The sequence below is a fragment of the Schistocerca nitens genome, chromosome 6, assembly GCF_023898315.1.
Source record: "Schistocerca nitens isolate TAMUIC-IGC-003100 chromosome 6, iqSchNite1.1, whole genome shotgun sequence".
Taxonomy (NCBI): Eukaryota; Metazoa; Arthropoda; class Insecta; order Orthoptera; family Acrididae; genus Schistocerca; species Schistocerca nitens.
Window position 1 is genome coordinate 572,193,094 of NC_064619.1, and position 27,063 is coordinate 572,220,156.

Genomic DNA, 27,063 nt, shown 5'->3' on the forward strand with positions numbered 1-27,063 from the left:
ATTACATCAGTATCAGAGGCAAATTTGAAGTGTATTGGCAGCTAGCTCCAAACGCGGAAAAATGTAAGTTAATGTGGATGATTAGGAAGATCAAACACGCAATGTTCGAATACCGTATTACTAGTGTCCTGTTTGACAGAGTCAAATCGTTCAAATATCTAGGCGTAACGTTGCAAAGCGATATAAGGTGGAACAGGCATACGAGAATGTGGTAGGAAGGCGAATGGTCGATTTCGGGTTTATCGGGAGAATTTTAGGAAATAGTGGTTCACCTGTGAAGGAGACCGCAGATAGTAAGCTGGTACGACCTATTCTTGTGTACATCTACATCTACATGATTACTCTGCAATTCACATTTAAGTGTTTGGCTGAGGGTTCATCGAACCACAATCATACTATCTCTCTACCATTCCACTCCCGAACAGCGCGCGGGAAAAACGAACAGCTAAACCTTTCTGTTCGAGCTCTGATTTCTCTTATTTTATTTTGATGATCATTCCTACCTATGTAGGTTGGGCTCAACAAAATATTTTCGCATTCGGAAGAGAAAGTTGGTGACTGAAATTTCGTAAATACATCTCGCCGCGACGAAAAACGTCTTTGCTTTAATGACTTCCATCGCAACTAGCGTATATATCTGCCACACTCTCTCCCCTATTACGTGATAATACAAAACGAGCTGCCTTTTTTGCACCCTTTCGATGTCCTCCGTCAATCCCACCTGGTAAGGATCCCACACCGCGCAGCAATATTCTAACAGAGGACGAACGAGTGTAGTGTAAGCTGTCTCTTTAGTGGACTTGTTGCATCTTCTAAGTGTCCTACCAATGAAACGCAACCTTTGGCTCGCCTTCCCCACAATATTATCTATGTGGTCTTTCCTACTGAAGTTGTTCGTAATTTTAACACCCAGGTACTTAGTTGAATTGACAGCCTTGAGAATTGTACTATTTATCGAGTAATCGAATTCCAACGGATTTCTTTTGGAACTCATGTCGATCACCTCACACTTTTCGTTATTTAGCGTCAACTGCCACCTGCCACACCACACGGCAATCTTTTCTAAATCGCTTTGCAACTGATCTGGTCTTCGGATGACCTCACTAGACGGCAAATTACAGCATCATCTGCGAACAACTTAAGAGAACTGCTCAGATTGTCACCCAGGTCATTTATATAGATCAGGAACAGCAGAGGTGCCAGGACGCTTCCCTGGGGAACACCTGTTATCACTTCAGTTTTACTCGATGATTTGCCGTCTATTACTACGAACTGCGACCTTCCTGACAGGAAATCACGAATCCAGTCGCACAACTGAGACGATACCCCATAGGCCCGCAGCTTGATTAGAAGTCGCTTGTGAGGAACGGTGTCAAAAGCTTTCCGGAAATCTAGAAATACGGAATCGACTGCTCGAGTGTTTGGGATCCGAACCAGCTTGCAATAAAGGAAAACATAAAGTCATTTCAGAGGTGGGCTGCTAGATTTGTTGGCAGTAGGTTCCAACAATACGTAAGACTTACAGAGACGCTTTGGGAACTCAAATGGGAATCCCTGGAGAGAATGCAACGTTCTTTTCGAGAAACGCTACTGAGAAAGTTTAGAGAACCGGCATTTGAAGCTGAGTTCCGACAGATTCTACTGCCGCCAACATACATTGCGCGTAAGGACCACGAAGACAACATACGAGAAATTAGGGCTCATATGAGGGTATAAAAACAGTCGTTTTCCCATGTTGTATTTGTGAGTGGAACAGAAAAGGAAATGGCAAGTCGTGGTACAGAGTACCCTCCACCACGCACCGTACGGTAGCTTGCGGAGTGTCTACGTAGATGCAGATGTGCAATGACTGCAGCAGAGCTGGTATATGACATGGCTGGTTTCACAGGTGATCTGGCCTGTGGCATGGTAGGATAAGCCTGTGACAGGACTGGAACAGGAATTGCTGGGTGGATGTATTGGGCAGGTCTTGGACTTCTGGCAAAAGGTTGGGATTGGGAGTGGCAAAGGGATGGCCCTGATGACGTGGCGTTTGGGTGGACGATGGAACACAACTTTAGGAGTGGTAGGAAGGATCTTGGGTAGGATGTCCCTCATTTCAGGCATTATGATAGTTAATCAGAACTGTGGCGAAGGATGTGGCTCAGTTCTTCCACGCCGGGGTGGTACTGGGTGACGAAGTGGCAGTCATGTGTGCGTGAGGTGTGCTTGCTTGTGTGAATGAATGTGTGTGAGTATCTACTTTTTTTCCTGACGAATGTTGTGGCCGAAAGCTAATGTGTACGCGACTGAATTGTGTCTGCAACTTAACGTGTCATCTTTACAGTAAGTAGCAATCTATTTTTGCCTAAAAGTGTATATATACAGGGTGGCCCATTGATCGTGACCGGGCCAAATATCTCACGAAATAAGCGTCAAACGAAAAAACTACAAAGAACGAAACTTGTCCAGCTGGAAGGGGGAAACCAGATGGCGCTATGGTTGGCCCGCTAGATGGCGCTACCATAGGTCTAACGGATATCAACTGCGTTTTTTTAAAACAGGAACCCCAATTTTTATTACATATACGTGTAGTAGGTAAAGAAATATGAATGTTTTAGTTGGACCACTTTTTAACTTTGTGATAGATGGAGCTGTAATAGTCACAAAGACATGGATCACAATTTTAGACGAACAGTTGGTAACAGGTAGGTTTTTTAAATTAAAATACAGAACATAGGTACGTTATGAACATTTTATTTCGGTTATTCCAATGTGATACATGTACCTTTGTGAACTTATCATTTCTGAGAACGCATGCTGTTACAGCGTGATTACCTGTAAATACCACATTAATGTAATAAATGCTCAAAATGATGTCCGTTAACCTCAATGCATTTGGTAATACGTGTAACGACATTCCTCTCAACAGCGAGTAGTTCACCTTCCGTAATGTTCGCACATGCATTGACAATGCGCTGACGCATGTTGTCAGGCGTTGTCGGTGGATCACGATAGCAAATATCCTTCAACTTTCCCCTCATAAAGAAATCCGGGGACGTCAGATCCGGCGAACGTGCGGGCCATGCTCCTAGGACCAATACACCTGTCATGAAATACACTGTTCAATACCGCTTCAACCGCACACGAACTATGTGCCGGACATCCATCATGTTGGAAGTACATCGCCGTTCTGTCATGCAGTGAAACATCTTGTAGTAACATCGGTAGAACATTACGTAGGAAGTCAGAATACATTGCACCATTTAGATTGCCATCGATATAATGGGGGCAATTATCCTTCCTCCCATAATGCCGCACCATACATTAACCCGCCAAGGTCGTTGATGTTCCACTTGTCGTAGCTATCGTGGATTTTCCGTTGCCCAATACTGCATATTATGCCGGTTTACGTTACCGCTGTTGGTGAACGGCGCTTCGTCGCTAAACAGAACGCGTGCAAAAAATCTGTCATCGTCCCGTAATTTCTCTTGTGCCCAGTGGCAGAACTGTACACGACTTTGAAAGTCGTCGCCATGGAATTCCTGGTGCATAGAAATACACGGGTGCAATCGATGTTGATGTAGCATTCTCAACACATACGTTTTTGAGATTCCCGATTATCGCCCAATTTGTCTGCTATTGATGTGCGGGTTAGCCGCAACAGCAGCTAAAACATCTACCTGGGCATCATCATTTGTTGCAGGTCTTGGTTGACGTTTCACATGTCGCTGAACACTTCCTGTTTCCGTAAATAACTTAACTATCCGGCGAACGGTCGGGACACTTGGATGATGTAGTCCAGGATACCGAGCAGCATACAAAGCACACGCCCGTTGGACATTTTGATCACAATAGCCATACATCAACACGATATCAACCTTTTCCGGAATTGGTAAACGGTCCATTTTAACACGGGTAATGTATCACGAAGCAAATACCGTCCGCAATTCCGGAATGTTACATGATACCGCGTACTTACATGTTTGTGCCTATTACAGCGCCATCTATCACTAACCGAAAAAAGTGGTCCAACTAAAACATTCATATTTCTTTACGTACTACACGAATATGTAATAAAAATGGGAGTTCCTATTTTTAAAAACGCAGTTGATATCGGTTTGACCTACGGCAGCGCCATCTAGCGGGCCAACTATAGCGCCATCTGGTTTCCCCTTTCAAGCTAGACGAGTTTCGTTCTTTGCAGTTTTTTTCGTTTGATGCGTATTTCATGAGATACACTCCTGGAAATGGAAAAAAGAACACATTGACACCGGTGTGTCAGACCCACCACACTTCCTCCGGACACTGCGAGAGGGCTGTACAAGCAATGATCACACGCACGGCACAGCGGACACACCAGGAACCGCGGTGTTGGCCGTCGAATGGCGCTAGCTGCGCAGCATTTGTGCACCGCCGCCGTCAGTGTCAGCCAGTTTGCCGTGGCATACGGAGCTCCATCGCAGTCTTTAACACTGGTAGCATGCCGCGACAGCGTGGACGTGAACCGTATGTGCAGTTGACGGACTTTGAGCGAGGGCGTATAGTGGGCATGCGGGAGGCCGGGTGGACGTACCGCCGAATTGCTCAACACGTTGGGCGTGAGGTCTCCACAGTACATCGATGTTGTCGCCAGTGGTCGGCGGAAGGTGCACGTGCCCGTCGACCTGGGACCGGACCGCAGCGACGCACGGATGCACGCCAAGACCGTAGGATCCTACGCAGTGCCGTAGGGGACCGCACCGCCACTTCCCAGCAAATTAGGGACACTGTTGCTCCTGGGGTATCGGCGAGGACCATTCGCAACCGTCTCCATGAAGCTGGGCTACGGTCCCGCACACCGTTAGGCCGTCTTCCGCTCACGCCCCAACATCGTGCAGCCCGCCTCCAGTGGTGTCGCGACAGGCGTGAATGGAGGGACGAATGCAGACGTGTCGTCTTCAGCGATGAGAGTCGCTTCTGCCTTGGTGCCATTGATGGTCATATGCGTGTTTGGCGCCGTGCAGGTGAGCGCCACAATCAGGACTGCATACGACCGAGGCACACAGGGTCAACACCCGGCATCATGGTGTGGGGAGCGATCTCCTACACTGGCCGTACACCACTGGTGATCGTCGAGGGGACACTGAATAGTGCACGGTACATCCAAACCGTCATCGAACCCATCGTTCTACCATTCCTAGACCGGCAAGGGAACTTGCTGTTCCAACAGGACAATGCACGTCCGCATGTATCCCGTGCCACCCAACGTGCTCTAGAAGGTGTAAGTCAACTACCCTGGCCAGCAAGATCTCCGGATCTGTCCCCCATTGAGCATGTTTGGGACTGGATGAAGCGTCGTCTCACGCGGTCTGCACGTCCAGCACGAACGCTGGTCCAACTGAGGCGCCAGGTGGAAATGGCATGGCAAGCCGTTCCACAGGACTACATCCAGCATCTCTACGATCGCCTCCATGGGAGAATAGCAGCCTGCATTGCTGCGAAAGGTGGATATACACTGTACTAGTGCCGACATTGTGCATGCTCTGTTGCCTGTGTCTATGTGCCTGTGGTTCTGTCAGTGTGATCATGTGATGTATCTGACCCCAGGAATGTGTCAATAAAGTTTCCCCTTCCTGGGACAATGAATTCACGGTGTTCTTATTTCAATTTCCAGGAGTGTATTTGGCCCGGTCACGATCAATGGACCACCCTGCATATTCCACCACTTTACAGTAATGTTATTATCAGCAATAATGTAATGGTGAGCTAATTTCAGCAATATCAGGAAGAATAATGTGGTGGTAACACCTGATTGGATGTAAGAGATGAACCCCATACTATTAACACATTGCCTGCCACGAGCCCGCCGGTGGCCACAGCAGAAACGGCACGCGTGACACTGTGACTTGGCCTGGCGGTGAAACATCCATAACTAGAAAGAGATTTTCACTCTGCAGCGGAGTGTGCGCTGATATGAAACTTCCTGGCAGATTAAAACTGTGTGCCCGACAGAGACTCGAACTCGAGAGCTTTGCCTTTCGCGAGCAAGTGCTCTACCAACTGAGCTACCGAAGCACGACTCACGCCCGGTACTCACAGCTTTACTTCTGCCAGTACCTCGCCTCCTACCTTCCAAACTTTACAGAAGCTCTCCTGCGAAACTTGCAGAACTAGCACTCTTGAAAGAAAGGATATTGCGGAGACATGGCTTAGCCACAGCCTGGGGGATGTTTCCAGAATGAGATTTTCACTCTGCAGCGGAGTGTGCGCTGATATGAAACTTCCTGGCAGATTAAAACTGTGTGCCCGACCGAGACTCGAACTCGGGACCTTTACCTTTCGCGGGCAAGTGCTCTACCAACTGAGCTACCGAAGCACGACTCACGCCCGGTACTCACAGCTTTACTTCTGCCAGTACCTCGCCTCCTACCTTCCAAACTTTACAGAAGCTCTCCTGCGAAACTTGCAGAACTAGCCCTCCTGAAAGAAAGGATATTGCGGAGACATAGCTTAGCCACAGCCTGGGGGATGTTTCCAGAATGAGATTTTCACTCTGCTGCGGAGTGTGCGCTGATATGAAACTTCCTGGCAGATTAAAACTGTGTGCCCGACCGAGACTCGAACTCGAGAGCTTTGCCTTTCGCGGGCAAGTGCTCTACCAACTGAGCTACCGAAGCACGACTCACGCCCGGTACTCACAGCTTTACTTCTGCCAGTACCTCGCCTCCTACCTTCCAAACTTTACAGAAGCTCTCCTGCGAAACTTGCAGAACTAGCACTCCTGAAAGAAAGGATATTGCGGAGACATGGCTTAGCCACAGCCTGGGGGATGTTTCCAGAATGAGATTTTCACTCTGCAGCGGAGTGTGCGCTGATATGAAACTTCCTGGCAGATTAAAACTGTGTGCCCGACCGAGACTCGAACTCGGGACCTTTGCCTTTCGCGGGCAAGTGCTCTACCAACTGAGCTACCGAAGCACGACTCACGCCCGGTACTCACAGCTTTACTTCTGCCAGTACCTCGCCTCCTACCTTCCAAACTTTACAGAAGCTCTCCTGCTCAGTTGGTAGAGCACTTGCCCGCGAAAGGCAAAGGTCCCGAGTTCGAGTCTCGGTCGGGCACACAGTTTTAATCTGCCAGGAAGTTTTAACATCCATAACTGTATGTACGGCAGTCAGTGTGTTAAAATAAAGTAAATGGATGAATGTACAGAGTTCAGTTGTAGCAGTGAAATCAATGCTGCCTGAATTATTAAAACAAACAGCCACGTTCACTCACTCCAGTTGTCCTCGTCCTCGTTCTCCTTGTGATTAACGCTCTTGTCACTGTCGACGCAGCCCTTGTTCTTGAGCTGGATCAGCAGGTGCATGAAGTCTTTCCTCGTTATGCCGTTATCCTCCCTGTGCTTCACAGTGTCTCTCACCATACCACGAAAGTATTGCGAGACGGCCGACGCGTTACTTCTTATCCTGGAATAACAGAAATGTTCATCTCAGCCAATTTAATACGCAATCAGCAATGGCGGCTGAGGACTTCTGACATAAGAAGTCACCCTCAATTTGCCAACGACCTCGTCAAAGAGTGTGGACGAGCGGACAGTCTCTCTCTGGGGTGGGGCCGGCCGCGGTGGTCTCGCGGTTCTAGGCGCGCAGTCCGGAACCGTGCGACTGCTACGGTCGCAGGTTCGAATCCTGCCTCGGGCATGGATGTGTGTGATGTCCTTAGGTTAGTTAGGTTTAAGTAGTTCTAAGTTCTAGGGGACTGATGACCACAGCAGTTGAGTCCCATAGTGCTCAGAGCCATTTGAACCATTTTCTGGGGTGGGAAACTGCCAGTAAACGGCGGAAGAATCAGCAATTATCAACGGCATGAGGATGCAGAAGACAGTGGAATCCACTGCGTTAAAGGCACATAGCGTGTATCCACAGGACCTGTGGCCTGTAACTGAAAAAGTGTCATGGTGATCTCTCCATTCGGATTACTGGGAGGGGACTGCCAAGGCGGAGGTAACTGTGAGAAAAAGATTGAATAAGCAACGAAATGATAACGTTCTATGAGTCGGGTCGCGAAATGTCAGAAGTTCGCATTTGGTAGTAAAGCTAGAAAATCTGAAAAGGGAAATACTAAGGCTCAGTCTAGATATATTGTGCATCAGTGAAGTGAAATGGACAGAAAATACGAATTTCCGGAATATAGGGTGACGTCAACATCAGCAGGAAACAGTAAAACGGGAGTAGGATTCGTCATGAACAGTAAGGTAAGACATAGAGTTACTGTGAACAGTTCATTGATAAGTTTGTTGTTATTTGAATCGACAGAAAACCAACACCGACGACAATAGTTAGGTATACATGCCGCCATCGTAAGCAAGGGATGAAAAGAAACAGAACTTATATGAGGATATTGAACGGATAATTCAGCACGTAAAGGGAGATGAAAATCTAATACTAATTGGGGACTGCAATGTGATTTAAGGGAAGGGAGAATATAGGCATGGCAGTACAACGAGAGAGGAGATAGACTAATGAAGTACTGCAATAAACTTCAGTTAGTAGTAGTGAATACTCTGCTCAAAAATTACAAGAGGAGGAGATATACTTGGAAAAGGCTGGGAGACATGGAAAGATTTCAGCCAGACTGCGTCATGGTCAGACAGAGATTCTGAAATCAGATATTGGATTGTAAGGCGCACCCAGGAGCAGATACATACTCTGATGACAATTTGGTAATGATGAAGAGTAGGCTGAAGTTTAAGACACTAGTCAGGAAGAATCATTGTGCAAAGAACTGGGATACGGAAATACTAAGGAATGAAAGGCACACTAAGTTCACTGAGGCTATAGGTACTACGATAATGAACAGATCAGTAGGCAGTTCAGTTGAAGATGAATGGACATCTCTAAAAAGAGCAGTTACAGAAGTTGGAAAGAAAACCGTAAGTACAAGGAAGGAAACAGCGAAGAAACCATGGAAAACAGGCGAAATACTTGAGCTGGTCGACGAAAGAAGGAAGTACAAAAATTTTCATGGAAATTTAGGAAATACAGACATTTAAGCCACTTAGGAATGAAGAAAATAGGAAGTACAGGAAAGCTAAGGCGAAATGGCAACATGAGAGGTGTGAGGAAATCGAAAAGGAAATGATTGTCGGAAAGACTGACTCAGTATACAGAAAAGCCAAAACAACCTTCGGTGAAATTAAAAACAAAGGTGCAAGGTTAAGAGTGGAACGGGAATCCCACTGTTAAAGAGAGCGGATAGGAACAAAGACTACACTGAAGCTTTCTATGACGGAGAGGACTTGTGTGATGTGACAGACAAATAAACAGAAGTTGATAGGGAAGATATACGGGATCCAGTATTAGAATCAGGATTCTAAGAGCTTTGGAACATTTAAAATCAAATAAGGCAGAAGGTACAGATAACATTCCACCGGAATTTCTACAATCACTGGGCAAAGTGGTAACAAAAAGAATATTTTCGTTGGCGTGGCTGGTGACACAGGAAAAACATCATCAAAAAATGGTTCAAATGGCTCTGAGCACTATGGGACTTAACAGCTATGGTCATCAGTCCCCTAGAACTTAGAACTACTTAAACCTAACTAACCTAAGGACAGCACACAACACCCAGCCATCACGAGGCAGAGAAAAATCCCTGACCCCGCCGGGAATCGAACCCGGGAACCCGAGCGTGGGAAGCGAGAACGCTACCGCACGACCACGAGACGCGGGCGAAAAACATCATCCACAGAATTCCTAAGACTGCTAGACTGGACAAGTGCTAGAATTACTGCAAAATCAGCTTAACAGCACATGCATCCATGTTGCTGACAAGAATAAGAAGAATTTGAAAGAAAACTGAGGATCTCTTAGACGACGATCAGTCTGGCTTCCAGAGTTCTGACGTTGCGGTTGATAATGGAAGCAAGACTGAAGAAAAATCAAGACCCGTTCATAGGATTCGTCGACCTGGGAAAAGTGTTCGACAATGTAAAATGGTGCAAGATGTTCAAAATCCTGAAAAAATGGGGGTAAGCTACAGGGAAAGACGAGTATGTACAATATGTACAAGAACGAAGAGGGGAAAGTTTGGAAATTTGTGATAAGTTCCTATGGGACCAAACTGCTGAGGTCATCGGTCCCTAGGCTTACACGCTACTTAATGTAACTTAAACTAACTTAACGATAAGGACAACACACACACCCACGCCCGAGGGAGGACTCAAACCTCCGACGGGGAGAGCCGCGCGAACTGTGGCAAGGGGCCTTAGACCGAACGGCTACCCGACAAGGCAACCAAGAGGGGAGAAAGGAGAGTGGAAGACCAAGAAGGAAGTGCACGGATTAAAAAGAGTGTAAGAAAGGAATGTAATCTTTCGCCTCTACTGTTCAATCTACGCGTCGAATAAGCAATGACGGAAATAAAAAAAAAATATATAGGTTCAAGAATGAGGCTGAAATTCAAAGTGATATCAGGGTTAAGATTCGATGGTGGCATTTCTATCCTCAGTCAAAGTGAAGAATTACAAGAGCTATTGAATGAAATGAACAGTGTAATGAGTACAGAATATGGATTGAGAGTAAATGAGAACGGCGAGAAACTTAACATCAAAATTGGTGGTCACGAGTATATGAAGTTAAGGAATTCTCATACCCTGGCAGCTAAATAATCCATGATGGACGGAGCAAGGAGGACATAAAAAGTCAACTATCACTGGCAAAAAGGGCATTCCTGGCCAAGAGAAGTCTACTAGTGTCAAACAGAGGCCTTAATTAGAGGAAGAAATTTCCGAGATGTACGTTTGGAGCACAGCATTGTATGGTAGTGGGACACGGACTGTGAGAAAACCGGAACAGAAGAGAATGGAAGAATTTGAACGTTGAAAATTCGGCGGACTGATAAGATAGAAAATTAGGAGGTTCTCCGGAGGACCGGCAAGGAAAGGAACAGGGAAAACTCTGACAAGCAGAAGGGACAGGATGACAGGACATCTGTTAAGACATCAGGATATGACGTTCATTGTTCAAGATGGAGCTGTAGAGGGTAAAAACTGTAGAGGAAGACAGAGACTGGTGTACATGCGGAAAATAATTGAGGACATAGGTTGCAAGTGCTACTATGAGATGGAAAGGTTGGCAAAGGAAAGGAATTCGTGGCGGGCCGCATCAAACCAGTCAGAAGAGTGATAAAAAAGGAACTGGTCAATTGTAAATCATACAACAAGTACACTCACGCTCATAAATTAAAGATAATTGCAGAATATGGTGCCACACAACGTGGCACTACACAAAACTGGCGCTAATAGCATAGGCACATAGGGAACACACACGACACAGATCTGTAAGTACACGGTATTGGTGATAAGTTGAGAAAACCGTCCCGAAACACATGTGCTACAAAACGCCACTGTTTCCTGCACATGTACCCCGACATCAATATGGGATATGATCACCATGAACACGTATACAGGCCGCACAACGGGTTGGCACACTCTGGATCAGGTGGTCGAGCAGCTGCTGGGGTATAGCCTCCCATTCTTGCACAAGTGTCTGTCGGAGCTCCTGAAGTGTCGTAGGGGTTTGAAGACGTGCAGTGATACGTCGACTGAGAGCATCCCAGACGTGCTGGATGGGGTTTAGGTCTGGAGAACAGGCAGGCCACTCCATTCGCTTGATATCTTCTGCTTCGAGGTACTCCTCCACGATGGCAGCTCGGTGGGGCCGTGCGTTATCATCCATCAGGAGGAAGGTGGGATCCACTACACCTCTGAAAAGGCGAACCTGTTACAGTTCCTCTTTCAAAGGTATGCAGGGGTGTACGTGCACCAATCATAATCCCACCACACACCATCAAACCACCACCTCCATACAGATCCCTTCAAGGACATTAAGGGGTTGGTATCTGGTTCCTGGTTCACGACAGATGAAAACCCAGCGAGAACCACTGTTCAGCCTGTACCTGGACTTATCCGTTAACATAACCTGGGACCATTGTTCCAATGATCAAGTTCTTGACACCAGGCTTTACGGGCTCTTCTGTGACCAGGGGTCAGTGGAATGCACCTTGCAGGTCTCCATGAGAATAAACTATGTCTGTTCAGTCGTCTGTAGACTGTGTGTCTAGAGGCAATTGTTCCAGTGGCTGCGGTAAGGTCCCGAGCAAGGCTACCTGCAGTACTCCATAGCCGTCTGCGGGCACTGATCGCGAGAAACGGTCTTCCTGCGGTGATGTACACTGTGGACGTCCCGTACTGTAGCGACTGGACACGTTTCCTATCTGCTGGAATCGTTGCCATAATCTTGAGATGACACTCTGTGGCACACGGAGGGCCCTGCTGTGTTTGACCAGCCTCCAGCCGCCCCCTCATAACGTCGTCAATATGTGTTCTTTGAGCCACTTTCAACTCACAGTCACCATTAGCACGTCTGAAAACGTCTGCACACTTACTCGCTGCACCGTACTCTCACATGCACCAACACACCTCTGCGTATGTGGACTGCTGCCAGCGCGCCGGCCGCCGTGGTCTCGCGGTTCTAGGCGCGCAGTCCGGAACCGTGCGACTGCTACGGTCGCAGGTTCGAATCCTGCCTCGGGCATGGATGTGTGTGATGTCCTTAGGTTAGTTAGGTTTAAGTAGTTCTAAGTTCTAGGGGACTGATGACCACAGCAGTTGAGTCCCATAGTGCTCAGAGCCATTTGAACCTTCCCAGCGCCACCGTGCGACGACCGCAGGTCAAATGCACCGCGTGGTCATACCCCGAGGTGATTTAAACCCGCAAACCGCCCACCAGAGCGTTGTTTCACCATGTATCAGCATTATCCTTAAATTATGAGCATGAGTGTAGAAAATGGAACTGGTGGCAACAAAAACATAGTATAAATGGTAAATGCACTCTTGACTCTAGATGTACAATTTTCGTTGAAATGTTGACACGGGGTACAATTACCTTTTTCTTCGAGCATACACCATCTGATCAGAAATATCCGGACACACCAGTCAAACGCAGAATTGGCCACTAGATGTCACCAGATGCGCACTCGACAGTATAAAAGGAGACAAGAAGGTATTGTGTTGTCAATAGGGAAGCAGTAACAGCAGAATGGATCACTCAGGAGAGCCCAGTGACTTCAAACTAGTCATTCGATGTCAGCTGAGTAACGAATCCATAAGGGACATTTCAACCCTTCTAAAGCTGCCCAGGTCGACTGGTGATGATGAGATAATGAAGTAGAAACGGGAAATAACAACCACAGCTAAAGCTAGACCATGCAGACACCGTGTACAGTCGACAGGAACCGTCGAGCACTGGGAAGGGTACCGTAGTTGCAAATAACCGTACGAAATCAGCGGAAGGAATCACTCGAGTTTCACGGTACTACCAGCAGTCCAGTTGGCACAATGGCTGTGCTTAAGCAGTTAAAATGAATTGGGTACAATGCTCGAGCAGCTCCTCATAATCCATATAATTCTATTGTCAGCGCTATGTGACACTTGTGGTGGTGTAAAGAGAGACGACACTGGACAGTGGACGACTGTAAACAAGTGATTTGGAGTGATGGCTAAAGGGTTCAAATGGCTCTGAGCACTATGGGACTCAACTGCTGAGGTCATTAGTCCCCTAGAACTTAGAACTAGTTAAACCTAACTAACCTAAGGACATCACAAACATCCATGCCCGAGGCAGGATTCGAACCTTCGACCGTAGCGGTCTTGCGGTTCCAGACTGCAGCGCCTTTAACCGCACGGCCACTTCGGCCGGCCGATTTGGAGTGATGAAGGACCCAATATACTATGGCAATTCGCTGGAAGGGTTTAGATTTGGTGAATCCTATCGAACCTGATCTCCTGTTGTGTGTAGTGCGAACAGTGAAGTATGGTGGAGTTGGTGTCACGGTATGGAATGTTTTTCGTGGTTAGGGCGTGGTCCCCTTGTGTGGTTAAGGAAACGCTAAATCCAGAAGGCTATGAACAAATTTTACAGCTTAGTGTACTGCATATAACAGGGGAACAGTATCAGGACGACAACGCACGCTCTGATAAAGTAGCATCTGTGAGGTAATGGTTTGTCCACAGTAAAATTCCTGAAATAGACTGGCCCTCCATTCTTCTGACCTGAACCGAATGGAACAGCTTTGGATTGAATTACAACGTCGAATTTAATACAGAGACCGGCATTCAAGATCGTACTTTCCCTGGTTGTGGCTCTTGAGTAAAAATGGGATGTCATTCCTCTACAGACAGTACGACACCTCACTGAAAGTGTCTATCAGGTTCAAGCCGTCATAAAGGCGAATGGTGGACACACCACACGTTAATGTCCACAAATAGCTCTCCGGTTACTTTTGATCAGATAGTGTACAGCTTACAGTTGCTGCTATCCCTGCCATGAACATATACATTAGTTATCTTGGCTCTCTCGAGTTTATGTGTGTAAATTTCGTTTAAGTATTGAGATGAGAACCTGTTGTTACATGTTCATTACCCTTTGAAAGAATGGCATCAGGTATAAATGTATATTTACAGTTTTCACGCTTATGCTGCTCTGAAGCTTAAGTATAATAACCAACTGTGACACTTATATACATATGTTACATGCCTGCATTTTGGTACTATAAAGGGTGTCGCAGGAGGAATTGTCAGTATTCAGGGATATGGCAGGAACGATCATCTGAAGAAAAAAAGTCTATTAAAAGTGCGTATCTTCTATGAGCACTACTTCATCTTCGATACTGTGAAAAAAATCTCTTTTACTGCAAGCTCTTTGCTTTCCATATTTTGGGAGGAGCTAGAATGGACCAAAACAAGAAGAAAATCTAGTAAACATGGGCTCTACAATGCATACCTTAGGAGCCATGAGCACTTGTTCAATGGAAGAGATGTATTTGTGAATGTCTTGTATGCAATACTTTCGTCATAATACATTTTGACCCCTGAACCATGAAAGTTGCCACTGTGAGGTGTTATGGGTGTCAGCGGCACAGATAACCACCCCCTAAATATAACCACATGAAGATGTATCTGTGGTGAGACCAGCCTGATATATGATCCCTCAAGAGGGGCAGCAGACTTTTCAGTTGTTGCTGGTGGAACAGTCTGGATGACTGATCTCGCCTTGTAATAGCAGCCAACATGGCCTCGCATTGCAGTCACTGAGAATAGTCGTAAACGACGACATGCAGCTCTGTTGTACGTTTAACGACGATGACACATTCCTGGGCAAAATATTCCTGAAATAAAAGAGTCTGCCATTTTGATCTTCGCTACGAGGCTACTCCAATGGAAGTAGTCGCCGTAAAATTAGAAATTTACGGGTTGCCGATGGCATAATCCTGTGAGGGATGGTAAAAGACTTGGAAGAGCGGTTCAACGGTACGGAAAGTGTTTTGAAAATACTTTTACATCAACAAAAGTAAAACAAGGGCAATTTAGAGTAATCGAATTAATCAAGAGTTGCTGAGGAAATTAAATCAGAAAATGAGGCTCTAATAGTAGTACACGAGTTCTGCTATTCGAGCAGCAAAATGACTGATGACAGCAGAGGCGAACAGGCAATAGTAATACCAAGAGAAGTGTTTCCAAAAAAGAAGAACTTGTTAACACCGAATATAAATTAAGTGTTAGGATGTATTCTGGTAGTATTTGTCTGGAGCGTAGCCTTGTATGGAAGTGAAACGTGGACGACATATAGCACAAACAAATAAAGAATAGAAGCTCTTGAAACTAGTTTTTACCGAATAATGCTGAAGATCCGATGGATGATCGTATAAATAGTGAAGAGGTACGGAATTAAATAAGGGAGAAGTAAACTTTATGCCACAACGACTAAATCAAGGGATAGATTGACAGGGATCGTCTTCAGCGATTATGGTGGGTAAAAATTGTAGAAGCAAGTCAGCAAGTTCAAATGGAGGAATGTTTCAGTACCTAACGCAGGTATGAAGAGACATACATAGGATAGGCAAGTGCGGAGAGCTGTATCAAACCACTCTGCAGACTGAAAAGGACTACGACAGCAACATTTGATTTGTCTATGATGATAGAATGCCAATATTTTTCATTTGCGTTGCTTCTACGTCTGTCTGTTGATACAGAATTAATTCAGGTATGTCAGTACGTTCTCTGTAATATTGAATACTAGAAATTCATGGGTGTAAAGACAGCACATGTCAGGAAGCACATTACTTTTCTTCATTGTTTTAAATCAGTCTAATCAGTTACAAACCAAATAACGTTTTATGTCATCTGATTCTTCCGTCGCTTCTTGGTAGAACAACTTAATAATAAACGAAAACATTGTACATGTTCTACAGGATTAATTTATTCAAATTAACCGGTTCTCAGCTTGCATCATCAGATATTAACTATCTCTGCATGTCCATCTTCACAGAGATGGTTCAGGGACTCGGTTGATCGGTACAGGATGTCAAATCAAACACCTTTCAGCCGTCTAATTTCCAAACTGTTATTTTATTTGGCTATAAGTTTCGGTGAATTACTGCGCCATCTTCAGCCCCCTGTGTACAGACAACAATGATAACAACATGAAATAAATAACCGAAAAGGGAGGTGGTGTTAAGTCTTATATACAGTAGTAATACGTAATAGCATAACAATGTACATAGCACTACAGGAAGTTGCATAAAGTTATAGTGAAATTAAGGAATAAAATAAGAGAACAACTGTACACCGTATTAACTTAAACTAGCGAAGTACACTATTCGATCAGAAGTATCCGGACACCCACAAAAACATACGTTTTTCAAATTAAGTGCACTGTGTTGCCGCCTACTACCAGGTACTCCAAATCAGCGACCTCAGTAGTCATTAGACATCGTGAGAGAGCAGGATGGGGCGCTTCGCGGAACACACGGACTTCGAACGTAGTCAGGTGATTGGGTGTCACTTGTGTCATACGTCTGTACGCGAGATTTCCACACTCCTAAACATCCCTAGGTCCACCGTTTCCGATGTGATGAAGTGGAAACGTGAAGGGACACGTACAGCAAAAAAGCGTACAGACCGACCTCGTCTGTTGACTGAAAGAAACAGCCGACATTTGAATAGGGTCGTAATGTGTAATAATCAGATATCTATCCAAACCATCACACAGGAATTCCAAACTGCATCAGGATCGACTGCATTGCTATGACAGTTACACAGTAGGTGAGAAAAATTGGATTTCATGGTCGAGCAGCTGCTCGTAAGCCACACATCATGCCGGTAAATGCCAAACGACGCCTCGCTTGTTGTAAGGAGCGTAAACAAGGGATGACTGAACAGTGGAAAAACGTCGTGTGAAGTGAAGAATCACGGTACACAATATGGCGATCCGATGACAGGGTGTAGGTATGGCGAATACCCGGTGAACGTCATCTGCTAGCGTGTGTAGTGCCAACAGTAAAATTCGGAGTCGGTGGTGTTATGGTGTGTCATGGAGGGGGCTTGAATCCCTTGTTGTTTCGCATATCACTATCACAGCACAGGCCTCAATGATGTTTTAAGCACCTTCTTGCTTCCTACTGTTGAAGAGCAATTCGGTGATGGCGATTGCATCTTTCGACACGATCGAGCACCTGTTCATAATGCAAAGCCTGTGACGTAGTGGTTACACGACAATAAGATCCCTGTAATGGACTGACCTGCATAGAGTCGTGACCTAAATCCTATAGAACACCCTCGGGATTTTTTGGAACGCCGACTTCGTGCCAGGCCTCACCGACCAACATCGATACCTCTACTCAGTGCAGCACTCCGTGAAGAATGGGCTACCATTCACTAAGAAACTTTCCAGCACCTGATTGAACGTATGCCTGCGAGAGTAGAAGCTGTCATCAAGGCTAAAGGTGGGCCAACACCATATTGAATTTCAGCGTTACCGATGGAGGGCGCCGCGAACTTTTAAGTAATTTTCAGCCAGGCGTATGCATACTCTTGATCACATAAGGTATATACGTCATATAAAAGTAAAAAAGAACCTACTAAACGGAGCTCAATATTGCATGTTATGCATAGATACTCACGGTATAATGCTAATGCAATGCCCGTGAAACATCTGGAGTAAAACAATATAGACATATACTGACGAGTAATTGATTACATGTAGTCATATACTAGTAAAACATATACCACGTATTGGAGGTCACCCCCATATGTTTCACTATATATGATAAGATTTAATTAAATATTTCAGTTTCAGTCTGTATTCGTCAGTATATTTCTACATTGTTTTAATCCAGTTTACTCACTAGTCTAAGTTAATGAAATGTGCAACTGTTTTCTTATTTTATTCCTCAGTTTATCTGTAACTATAATATGTAACTTCCTTTACTGCTTGGGTTGTTATGTTATTACATATTACCGCTGCATATATGTCATATACCACCCCCTTTTAGGTTATCTATTTCATAGTGTTACCATTGTTGTCTGTACACAGGGGGCTGAAGATAGCGTAGTAAATCGCCGAAACTGGTGGCCAAATAAAATAACAGTTTGGAAATTAGACGGCTGAAAGGTGTTTGATTTGACATCCTTAACTGACTATCGTCGCAAAGAAGTTACAATGTTTGTAAACAATATCTGAAAAGATGTTACTCATGTAGACTGAGGCACAAACATACCGTAATGTCATTTTCGACAGTGCCTTAGTAATGCAGTTTAAAAGGTTAATAAAGTTGAACAATAAATGAATACAAAGGGAGTAAACCTGGAAAAACATTATAACTCAACTCGAAAGACTTTGCCTATGCAGCAATTTACATTACATACACATACAGAATATCATAAAATAAAATTAGTGCTTGACAAGACTACTTCCTGAGGTATTACATACGGAAAGCTGTACAGAAACCAAGTAAAAGAGAGAATTAACAACTGTAACAACGTCATTTATGGATCGAATACACAGGCACGATAAAATAAAACGAAATGAATAAATACAGCGAAAGGGAGGAAGGAACAGACACTGTGAGAAGTAATGGAAAGCTGAGGCTCACGTAAAGTATAGAAGAGGGTATATTTAAGAATTAATCACCACTGGGGCTCAGATGTTTTTTCATTTACAGGGTTTCAGAGCACATTGAGTTCTTGGTCTTTAACTGCTAAATGAATAACTTGCCACTGTAGTTGTTAGTTGTGGCCCTCATTTAGTAATGCTCAGCAAATGTGGAGCCACGATTCTGCAACCTACAGCTGCGTCCATGTTCAGCCAACCTACTAGCTATGTCTCCATTTAAACGTTTCCAAACTCGGTTCTTCGCAGTCACAATGACTCCTCGCAGGAAAACGCCACCACCGCTCCATTCTGGACCATACGACGGGCATGGTTGCTCGCCGGTTCTTGTACTCCAGCATCGAATCGGCTGCTATTCTATCTGCATATCCTCTAAAAAATGCAGCAAATGAAGCAGGCATAATGAAACACAGAAGTTTAAAAATTCACGAGCAGAATATACCAGATCGGTTAGCAGGAGTGTCTAGAGGAAAACTGCAAGACTGAAGAAGCATGCATAAGTAGAAGAAACGTAGACACCTCCTACAGTAAGATTAAAGACGCCTTTAGAGAAAAGTGATCCAACTGTATGGAGATCAAGGGTTTAAATGGCAAGCCAGTACTAAGCAAAGAGTGAAAACCTGACTCACCGAAGGAATATACATATAGGCTATTTAAGGGCAATGAATTCTGAAATAATATTATACAGACGGAATAGGAAGTTGATGAAGATGATATCGCAAATATGATATTGCCAGTCTGCGTTTTACATCTTCTCTATTTCGGCGATCGTCAGTCATTTTACTGCCAAAATAGCAAAACTCTTCTACTACCTTTAGTGGCCCATTTGCCAATCTAATTCACTCAGCATCAGCAAATTTAATTCGGCTACATTCCTTTACCCTTATTTTGCTTCTGTTAATGTTCGTCGTATATCCTCCTTACAAGACAGGGTCCATTCTGTGCAACAACTCTTCAACGTCCTTGGCCGTTTCAAACATAACTGCAATGTCATCGGCAACTTCAAAGTTTTTATCTCTTCTCCCTGAGCTTTAAATCCTTCTCTACATTTTTCTTTGCTGTCCTCTGCTGCCTGTTTATAATTTGAATAACATCGGCGACAGGAAAGAACCTAGCCGCACTCCCCGCACAACTACTGCTTCTCTTTCATATCCGCCGGCCGCTGTGGCCGAGCGGTTCTAGGCGCTTCAGTCTGGAACCGCGCGACCGCTACGGTCGCAGGTTCGAATCCTGCCTCGGGCATGGATGTGTGTGATGCCCTTAGGTTAGTTAAGTTTTAGTTTTAAGTTCTATGGGACTGATGACCTCAGATGTTAAGTCCAATAGTGCTCAGAGCCATTTGAACCTTTCATGTCCTTCAACTCTTACAACACCGCTTTATTTCTGTACAAGTTGTATACAATCTTCCACTACCATTATTTTGCCCATACTGTCTTCAAAGTCTCGAAGAGTGTATTCCAGTCAACATTGTCAAAAGCCTTTTCGAAGAGTACAAAGCCTATAAACCTAGGTTTCCCTTTCTTTAACCCATCTTCCACAAGTCGTACGTTCAGTATCGCCTCGTATATTCCAGCATTTCTCTGAAACCCAAACTGATCTTCCCCGAGGTCAGCTTCTACCAGTTTTTCCGATCATAATTCATGCGACTATTTTGAAACATGATTTTTTTGTTAAACTGACAGTTTGACAATCTAGACACCTGCCAACATCTGTTTCCTTTCGAGTTGGAATTATTAGATTGTTCCTGAAGTTGAGGGAATTTCCACTGTCTCGTATACAGAGGGTGGAATAAAATAACAGAACACCAAAAGACAATATAGTACCATGCCTAATACGGCGTAGGAAAACCGTTGTCATTCAAACAGGTTCCAATGGTCTAAGAACGGATAAATGCAGGTGATGTATGGTTTTCAAGGGACTCTTACCCCATTCTTATTTTGCAAAATAGTGGATACTTTAGGTAACGATTACGTAGATCGATAGCAATCACGCAAACTCTTACGCAAAGTAGACCACAAAGGCTCAATAAAATTGAGCTCTGGTGACTTTGGTGGCCAGAGAAGATGCGACACTTCATCATCGTGCTCACAAAAACACTCCTGGACCATGTAAACTGTGTGAACCGGGGCTTTGTCATCTTGCAACACAGCATCACCATTGCGGAACCAACACACTACCAAGGGATAGACTTGATCAGCCAAAATGGTTACATAACACTTGGCAGTAATGCTACCTTTGAAATTAACAACGGGCCCATGGGATACCACATTATGGCTGGTCAAATTATCACCGAACCACCGCCATGATTCAATACTAGGCCACAAGCTGGAAACAGTGTGAAGCAAGACTCATTTGGTGAAATGACTTTCTTACACTGCTCCATAGTTCAGGTTTCATGGCTTCGGCACCACATTTTCTGTGCAGGTATTTGAGTTCTGTAGTTTCCGGCGTCTGGAGCTCTCTCTATCTCTTTTTTTTGTGTCGACAGTGTTTGGGAGTGCGAATGCCAGTCCTGGGGTGACCACTGCAGCTGTCGTCCTCTTATTTTTCGTCGTCACTCAACACACACTTTCGTCCGTATGGTGACTTAGCGGACGATGTTTTCCCGCTTTCCCTGTATCGGGTATAAATCTTCGATACTGTGCCTCTGAAATACACTACTGGCCATTAAAATTGCTACACCATGAAGATGACGTGCTACAGACGCGAAATTTAACCGACAGGAAGAAGATGCTGTGTTATGCAAATGATTACCTTTTTAGAGCATTCACACAAGGTTGGCGCCGGTGGCGACACCTACAACGTGCTGACAAGAGGAAAGTTTCCAACCAATTTCTCATACACAAACAGCAGTTGACCAGCGTTGCCTGGTGAAACGTTGTGTGATGCCTCGTGTAAGGAGGAGAAATGCGTACCATCACGACTTTGGTAAGGGTCGGATTGTATCCTATCACGATTGCGGTTTAACGTATCGCGACATTGCTGCTCGCGTTGGTCGAGATCCAATGACTGTTAGCAGAATATAGAATCGGTGGGTTCAGGAGGGTAATACGGAACGCCGTGCTGGATCCCAATGGCCTCGTATGACTAGCAGTCGAGATGACAGGCATCTTATCCGCATGGCTGTAACGGATCGTGCAGCCACGTCTCGATCCCTGAGTCAACAGATTGGGACGATTGCAAGACAACAACCATCTGCACGAACAGTTCGACGACGTTTGCAGCAGCATGGACTATCAGCTCGGAGACCATGTCTGCGGTTACCCTTGACGCTGCATCACAGACAGGAGCGCCTGCGATGGTGTACTCAACGACGAACCTGGGTGCACGAATGGCAAAACGTCATTTTTTCGGATGAATCCAGGTCCTGTTTACAGCATCATGATAGTCGCATCCGTGTTTGGCGGCATCGCGGTGAACGCAGATTGGAAGCGTGTATTCGTCATCGCCATACTGGCGTATCACCCGGCGTGATGGTATGGGGTGCCATTGGTTACACGTCTCGGCCACCTCTTGTTCGCAGTGACGGCACTTTGAACAGTGGACGTTACATTTCAGATGTGTTACGACTCGCGGCTCTACCCTTCATTCCATCCCTGCGAAACCCTACATTTCAGCAGGATAATGCACGACCGCATGTTGTAGGTCCTGTACGGGCCTTTCTGGATGCAGAAAATGTTCGACTGCTGCCCTGGCCAGCACATTCTCCAGATCTCTCACCAATTGAAAACGTCTGGTCAATGGTGGCCGAGCAACTGGCTAGTCACAATACGCCAGTCACTACTCTTGATGAACTGTGGTATCGTGTTGAAGCTGCATGGGCAGCTGTACCTGTACACGCCATCCAAGCTCTGTTTGACTCAATGCCCAGGCGTACCAAGGCCGTTATTACGGCCAGAGGTGGTTGTTCCGGTTACTGATTTCTCAGTATCTATGCACCAAAATTGCGTGAAAATGTAATCACATGTCAGTTCTAGTATAATATATTTGTCCAATGAATACCCGTTTATCATCTGCATTTTTTCTTGGTGTAGCAATTGTAATGGCCAGTAGTGTACGAAACACTTCGGCTCTCCTGGTTATGGAAGCACCCTCCATTCAGCACCAACAATTTTCCCATGTTCGAATTCAGCGAGCTCCGACATAATGCACCCAAAACAGCACAGAACACTTTTCTGACCACAATTGATACTTGCAATTTATTGAGGATGGCCGGCCGCTGTGACCGAGCGGTTCTAGGGGCTTCAGTCCGCAACCGCGCTGCTGCTACGGTCGCAGGTTCGAATCCTGCCTCGGGCATGGATGTGTGTAATGCCCTTATGTTAGTTAGGTTTAAGTAGTTCTAAGTCTAGGGGACTCATGACCTCAGATGTTAAGTCCCTTAGTGCTTAGAGCTATCTGAACCATTTTTTGAGGATGTTGCACAGGAGCCGGTCGTGCTCAAACACGACAGCGCTACCGGCAGGCTTGGCTGGCACCTGCGTTTACGTACAAGCATGCATTTCTCCATATTTTTGTCCAACCCCTGTATCTTGCAAGTGAAATAGTTTCATCATGGGTGGTTCCCCCAAGGATACCGGTAGGTCTGAGGGAATGTCGTCTACTCCTGGGGCTTTTTTTTCGCCTTAGATCACTCAGTGCTCTGTCAAATTCTTCTCGCAGTATCATATCTCCCATCTCCCTGGTACACACTGATATCCACGCACCACAGTACACTAGCACTTTGCCACAGAAACAAAATCAAAATGGCGGAATACACTGCATTCCATCCCGCGCGGTCATGAGCGTCTTGTCACGGTCCGCACGTCTCCCCCGTCGGAGGTTCGAGTCCTACCTCGGGCATGGGTGTGTGTGTGTCGTCCTCACCATAAATTAATTTAAGTTCGGTTAAGTAGTGTGTAAGTTTAGGGGCCGATGATCTCAGCAGTTTGGTTCCATAAACCCTTACCACAAACTTCCAATTTCCATCAATGGGTTGAGCCCTTTGGTTTGTGTTCCTCTGTCTTGGTTTGTGTTCCTCTGTGCTATGGTACTATGGCGTGGGAACATTAATCTGTACCAGGACTGTAGACATGTACCTGCAAACAAACGTAATTATATTTTTTTAGTTGGTAATTAAAACTATGACTTCCTCACATATGTACACATTTTGCATTGTGAATAGGTACCTGGGTTACAGAGCCTGATTACGTAGGTGGGGCTAGAGGATAACTATATGCAATACGAACAAAACACGGAATGAAGTCCGACTGGAAATGCATGCGATACTTTAGGATGGAGATTAACAGCGCCACGGCGGAATAGTCCGACCTCCAGAGCGCATTTATACAAAATGAAAAAAAAGGAAGAAAGAAAGGTTGGGGTTCAACATCCCGTCGACGGCAAGGTCTTTAGAGTCGGACCACAAGCTCGATCTGGTGAAAGATGAGGAAGGAAATCTGCCGTGTCGCTCCAGAAGAATAATAATGGTATTTCGCTTAGGAAATTTAGGGAGAACACCCCAGTTGTCGGAGACGTTACCGCACGCACTGCTGGACAGGCTGACATAAATTTACATTGTTTACCCTGTACAGACATGTGAAAGTATCATATCCCACATCGACGATCTCTACGCAACGGAATATAACCACACGCGATAAAGCCGCTTTTCCAGTACACCTCGTATCGATACCAGAGCGCCAGGTGCTGCAAAGATTGTAGGTCAGATTTTCAATGCAATTATTGTCCCATTCATTGTCTTGTTTTTTGTTGTTTCGAGGACTCCTTAACTAGTGCGCAAGGGTGCACCATACATCACTGTAATGTCACAATGGCTGACTACCTCGGATTTCCAGGAACTTTCCCTTGGTTAGAGGACTGAACAAAGCGCTCTTGATAACAGGAAAACAACTAACAGCGTTTTTCCAGTGTATCTCGTATCCATGTCACTGTGTTATGTTTCACCAAGTTCTATGGTTAGTGTTTAACGCCCACTACATCGCCATGCATCACCATAGATTGTGAGTTCCTTACATTGTGGACAATAGTGTAACATCCACTATTGTAATGTTGGTATCAGAAGTCTATCTGACACAGAACCTAGGTTCAGTTCTAGGTTATTCCAAGGACTTTTAGTTGCTTGGACAACAGAGGTTACTTTTAATGTTGTCCACCAGGTTATTTATATACAGAGTGAACAATAAGGGTACTCGCACACTTCTCTGGGGCACGATAGTATATGGTGATAAACCTCCCTCCAAAATAGCAGGCTGTGTCCTCCCTCCCAAAAGGTCTACAAACTGGTCGCAATTTCGTTTGACTCGTCATATGATCATATTTTAACCAATAACCGTTGGTGTGGTACTAATTCAAATAATTTTCGGAAGTCAAGCCATCCTGCTGTTTGCCTTGATCCAAGGCTTTCTGGAGGTCATGAGATCAGAGTCCAAGTTGTGTTTCGTTTAAATGATGTTTCTGGAATTCATGCTGGTTAGCACGGAGAAGATCACTGTGTTCCACATTCCCCACTAGGGGATATTATGAATAAGGAGGGGCTAACTTAGCTGCAATTCTGAAAGAGATTTAACTGGCCCCGAGACCTTGTTCAAATTTAGCGATTTTATCTGTTTCTCAGAGGCTCTTACAGTAATAACTGTATCACTTATATTCACAGTGACGCGAGAGTTAAACTGTTGCTGTATTCCTGGAATTTATTTGCTAAGGAACATATCGAACCGAAACTCTATATAAACAGGACCTCCACGGCCTAGCAGCCAGTCGTAGACTCACCTCAGATGATGTTGCCCGCAGCTGGCAACGAAACGTCAGGGAGAAGTATTTCTACTATTGGACCACGGCCTCTTAGCCCGGAAGTTTTAATTACTGCCGGCCGAAGTGGCCGTGCGGTTAAAGGCGCTGCAGTCTGGAACCGCAAGACCGCTACGGTCGCAGGTTCGAATCCTGCCTCGGGCATGGATGTTTGTGATGTCCTTAGGTTAGTTAGGTTTAACTAGTTCTAAGTTCTAGGGGACTAATGACCTCAGCAGTTGAGTCCCATAGTGCTCAGAGCCATTTTTTTTAATTACTGAAGACGCCGGCCGTGAAAGCCTACACGCTGATTGCTCAAAATTACTGTTTTTTTTTTTCTTTATCTACCGTCAATATCGCTTCCTGAGCCACCTAACAGTGTGTCTAGATCTTGTTGTTCTGTGGGTATTCCTTCCAACAGTGTGCTGGTCAACAACTGACTGACTTGCTCGTAATTCAAAACTACTGTTATTCTGGTTATCAAAACAGAGAAAAAATGCAGTTCTTGGTTACGAGGAGGAGATCTTTTATTACTCGCGTGTCGAATGTCAGCCTCGGAGTGAGACGTTACGTCAGCCAGGCCTTGAACGACGTAGCATTCTCCTGAAGAGGTTACAAGTTTTCTGAGCTTCCAGAGATTTATTATTGTATTGGTGCTCGGATGATGAATCCAATCTTAAATCAAGTATTCACACGCTCACCAAAGTATGCTAAGAAAACAACGAGCAGATTTTCTCTGAGAGAGCAGAAGAAATAGTATTTTGCTAGTTCAGAGCCAAAAAACAGTAATAAGTTTTAGATGTCTGGAATGCAAAATCGCATCCATCTGCAGCCGAACGTAGAAAAAGAAAACAGGCAAATTCATCTGGGAATGTGAACACGCTCACACATCGAACTGAATGCCTGGCGCATACTAAAAAAAGGCCAGGTGCGAGCAGCACGCGCACACTGACATCTCCGTACAAACCTAATTATGGACATAGATGGTTCATCTATTCCGGGTATCAATAATCTCATGGATTTTGTCTTTTATCGACACTGATACTGGCAACAGACCGATCCCGTGAATTCCAAGACTTTCGACAATGTCTTAACCTTCATTTTGAAGTCGGATAACAAATGAGAAGAGAAATATTTTTTCGTGTGATATAATTTCAGATTATTAATTTCATGACTTTTTCCCCTTTACTTGTACTGTTAAACCTTGCTTCTTGCCAGATTTCATGACTCTGGGCTAATGGGGAAATACTCTAGCCTATGCGTTTTGATGCGTGAAATTGCTAGCTTCAAAATATGTGACGT

At 45.1% G+C, this 27,063-nt stretch overlaps 1 protein-coding gene across 2 annotated transcripts in view; it reads right to left on the minus strand.

Moving 5' to 3' along the window:
• Positions 1 to 27,063, minus strand: part of LOC126262942 (cytochrome P450 6k1-like) — a 125,740-nt gene that overhangs the window by 20,906 nt on the left and 77,771 nt on the right. For both annotated transcript variants that reach the window (XM_049959881.1, XM_049959880.1), the window contains exon 5: positions 7,241 to 7,431. In XM_049959881.1, the coding sequence (XP_049815838.1) occupies positions 7,241 to 7,431 (191 nt within the window). The remainder of the gene's footprint in view (positions 1 to 7,240; positions 7,432 to 27,063) is intronic.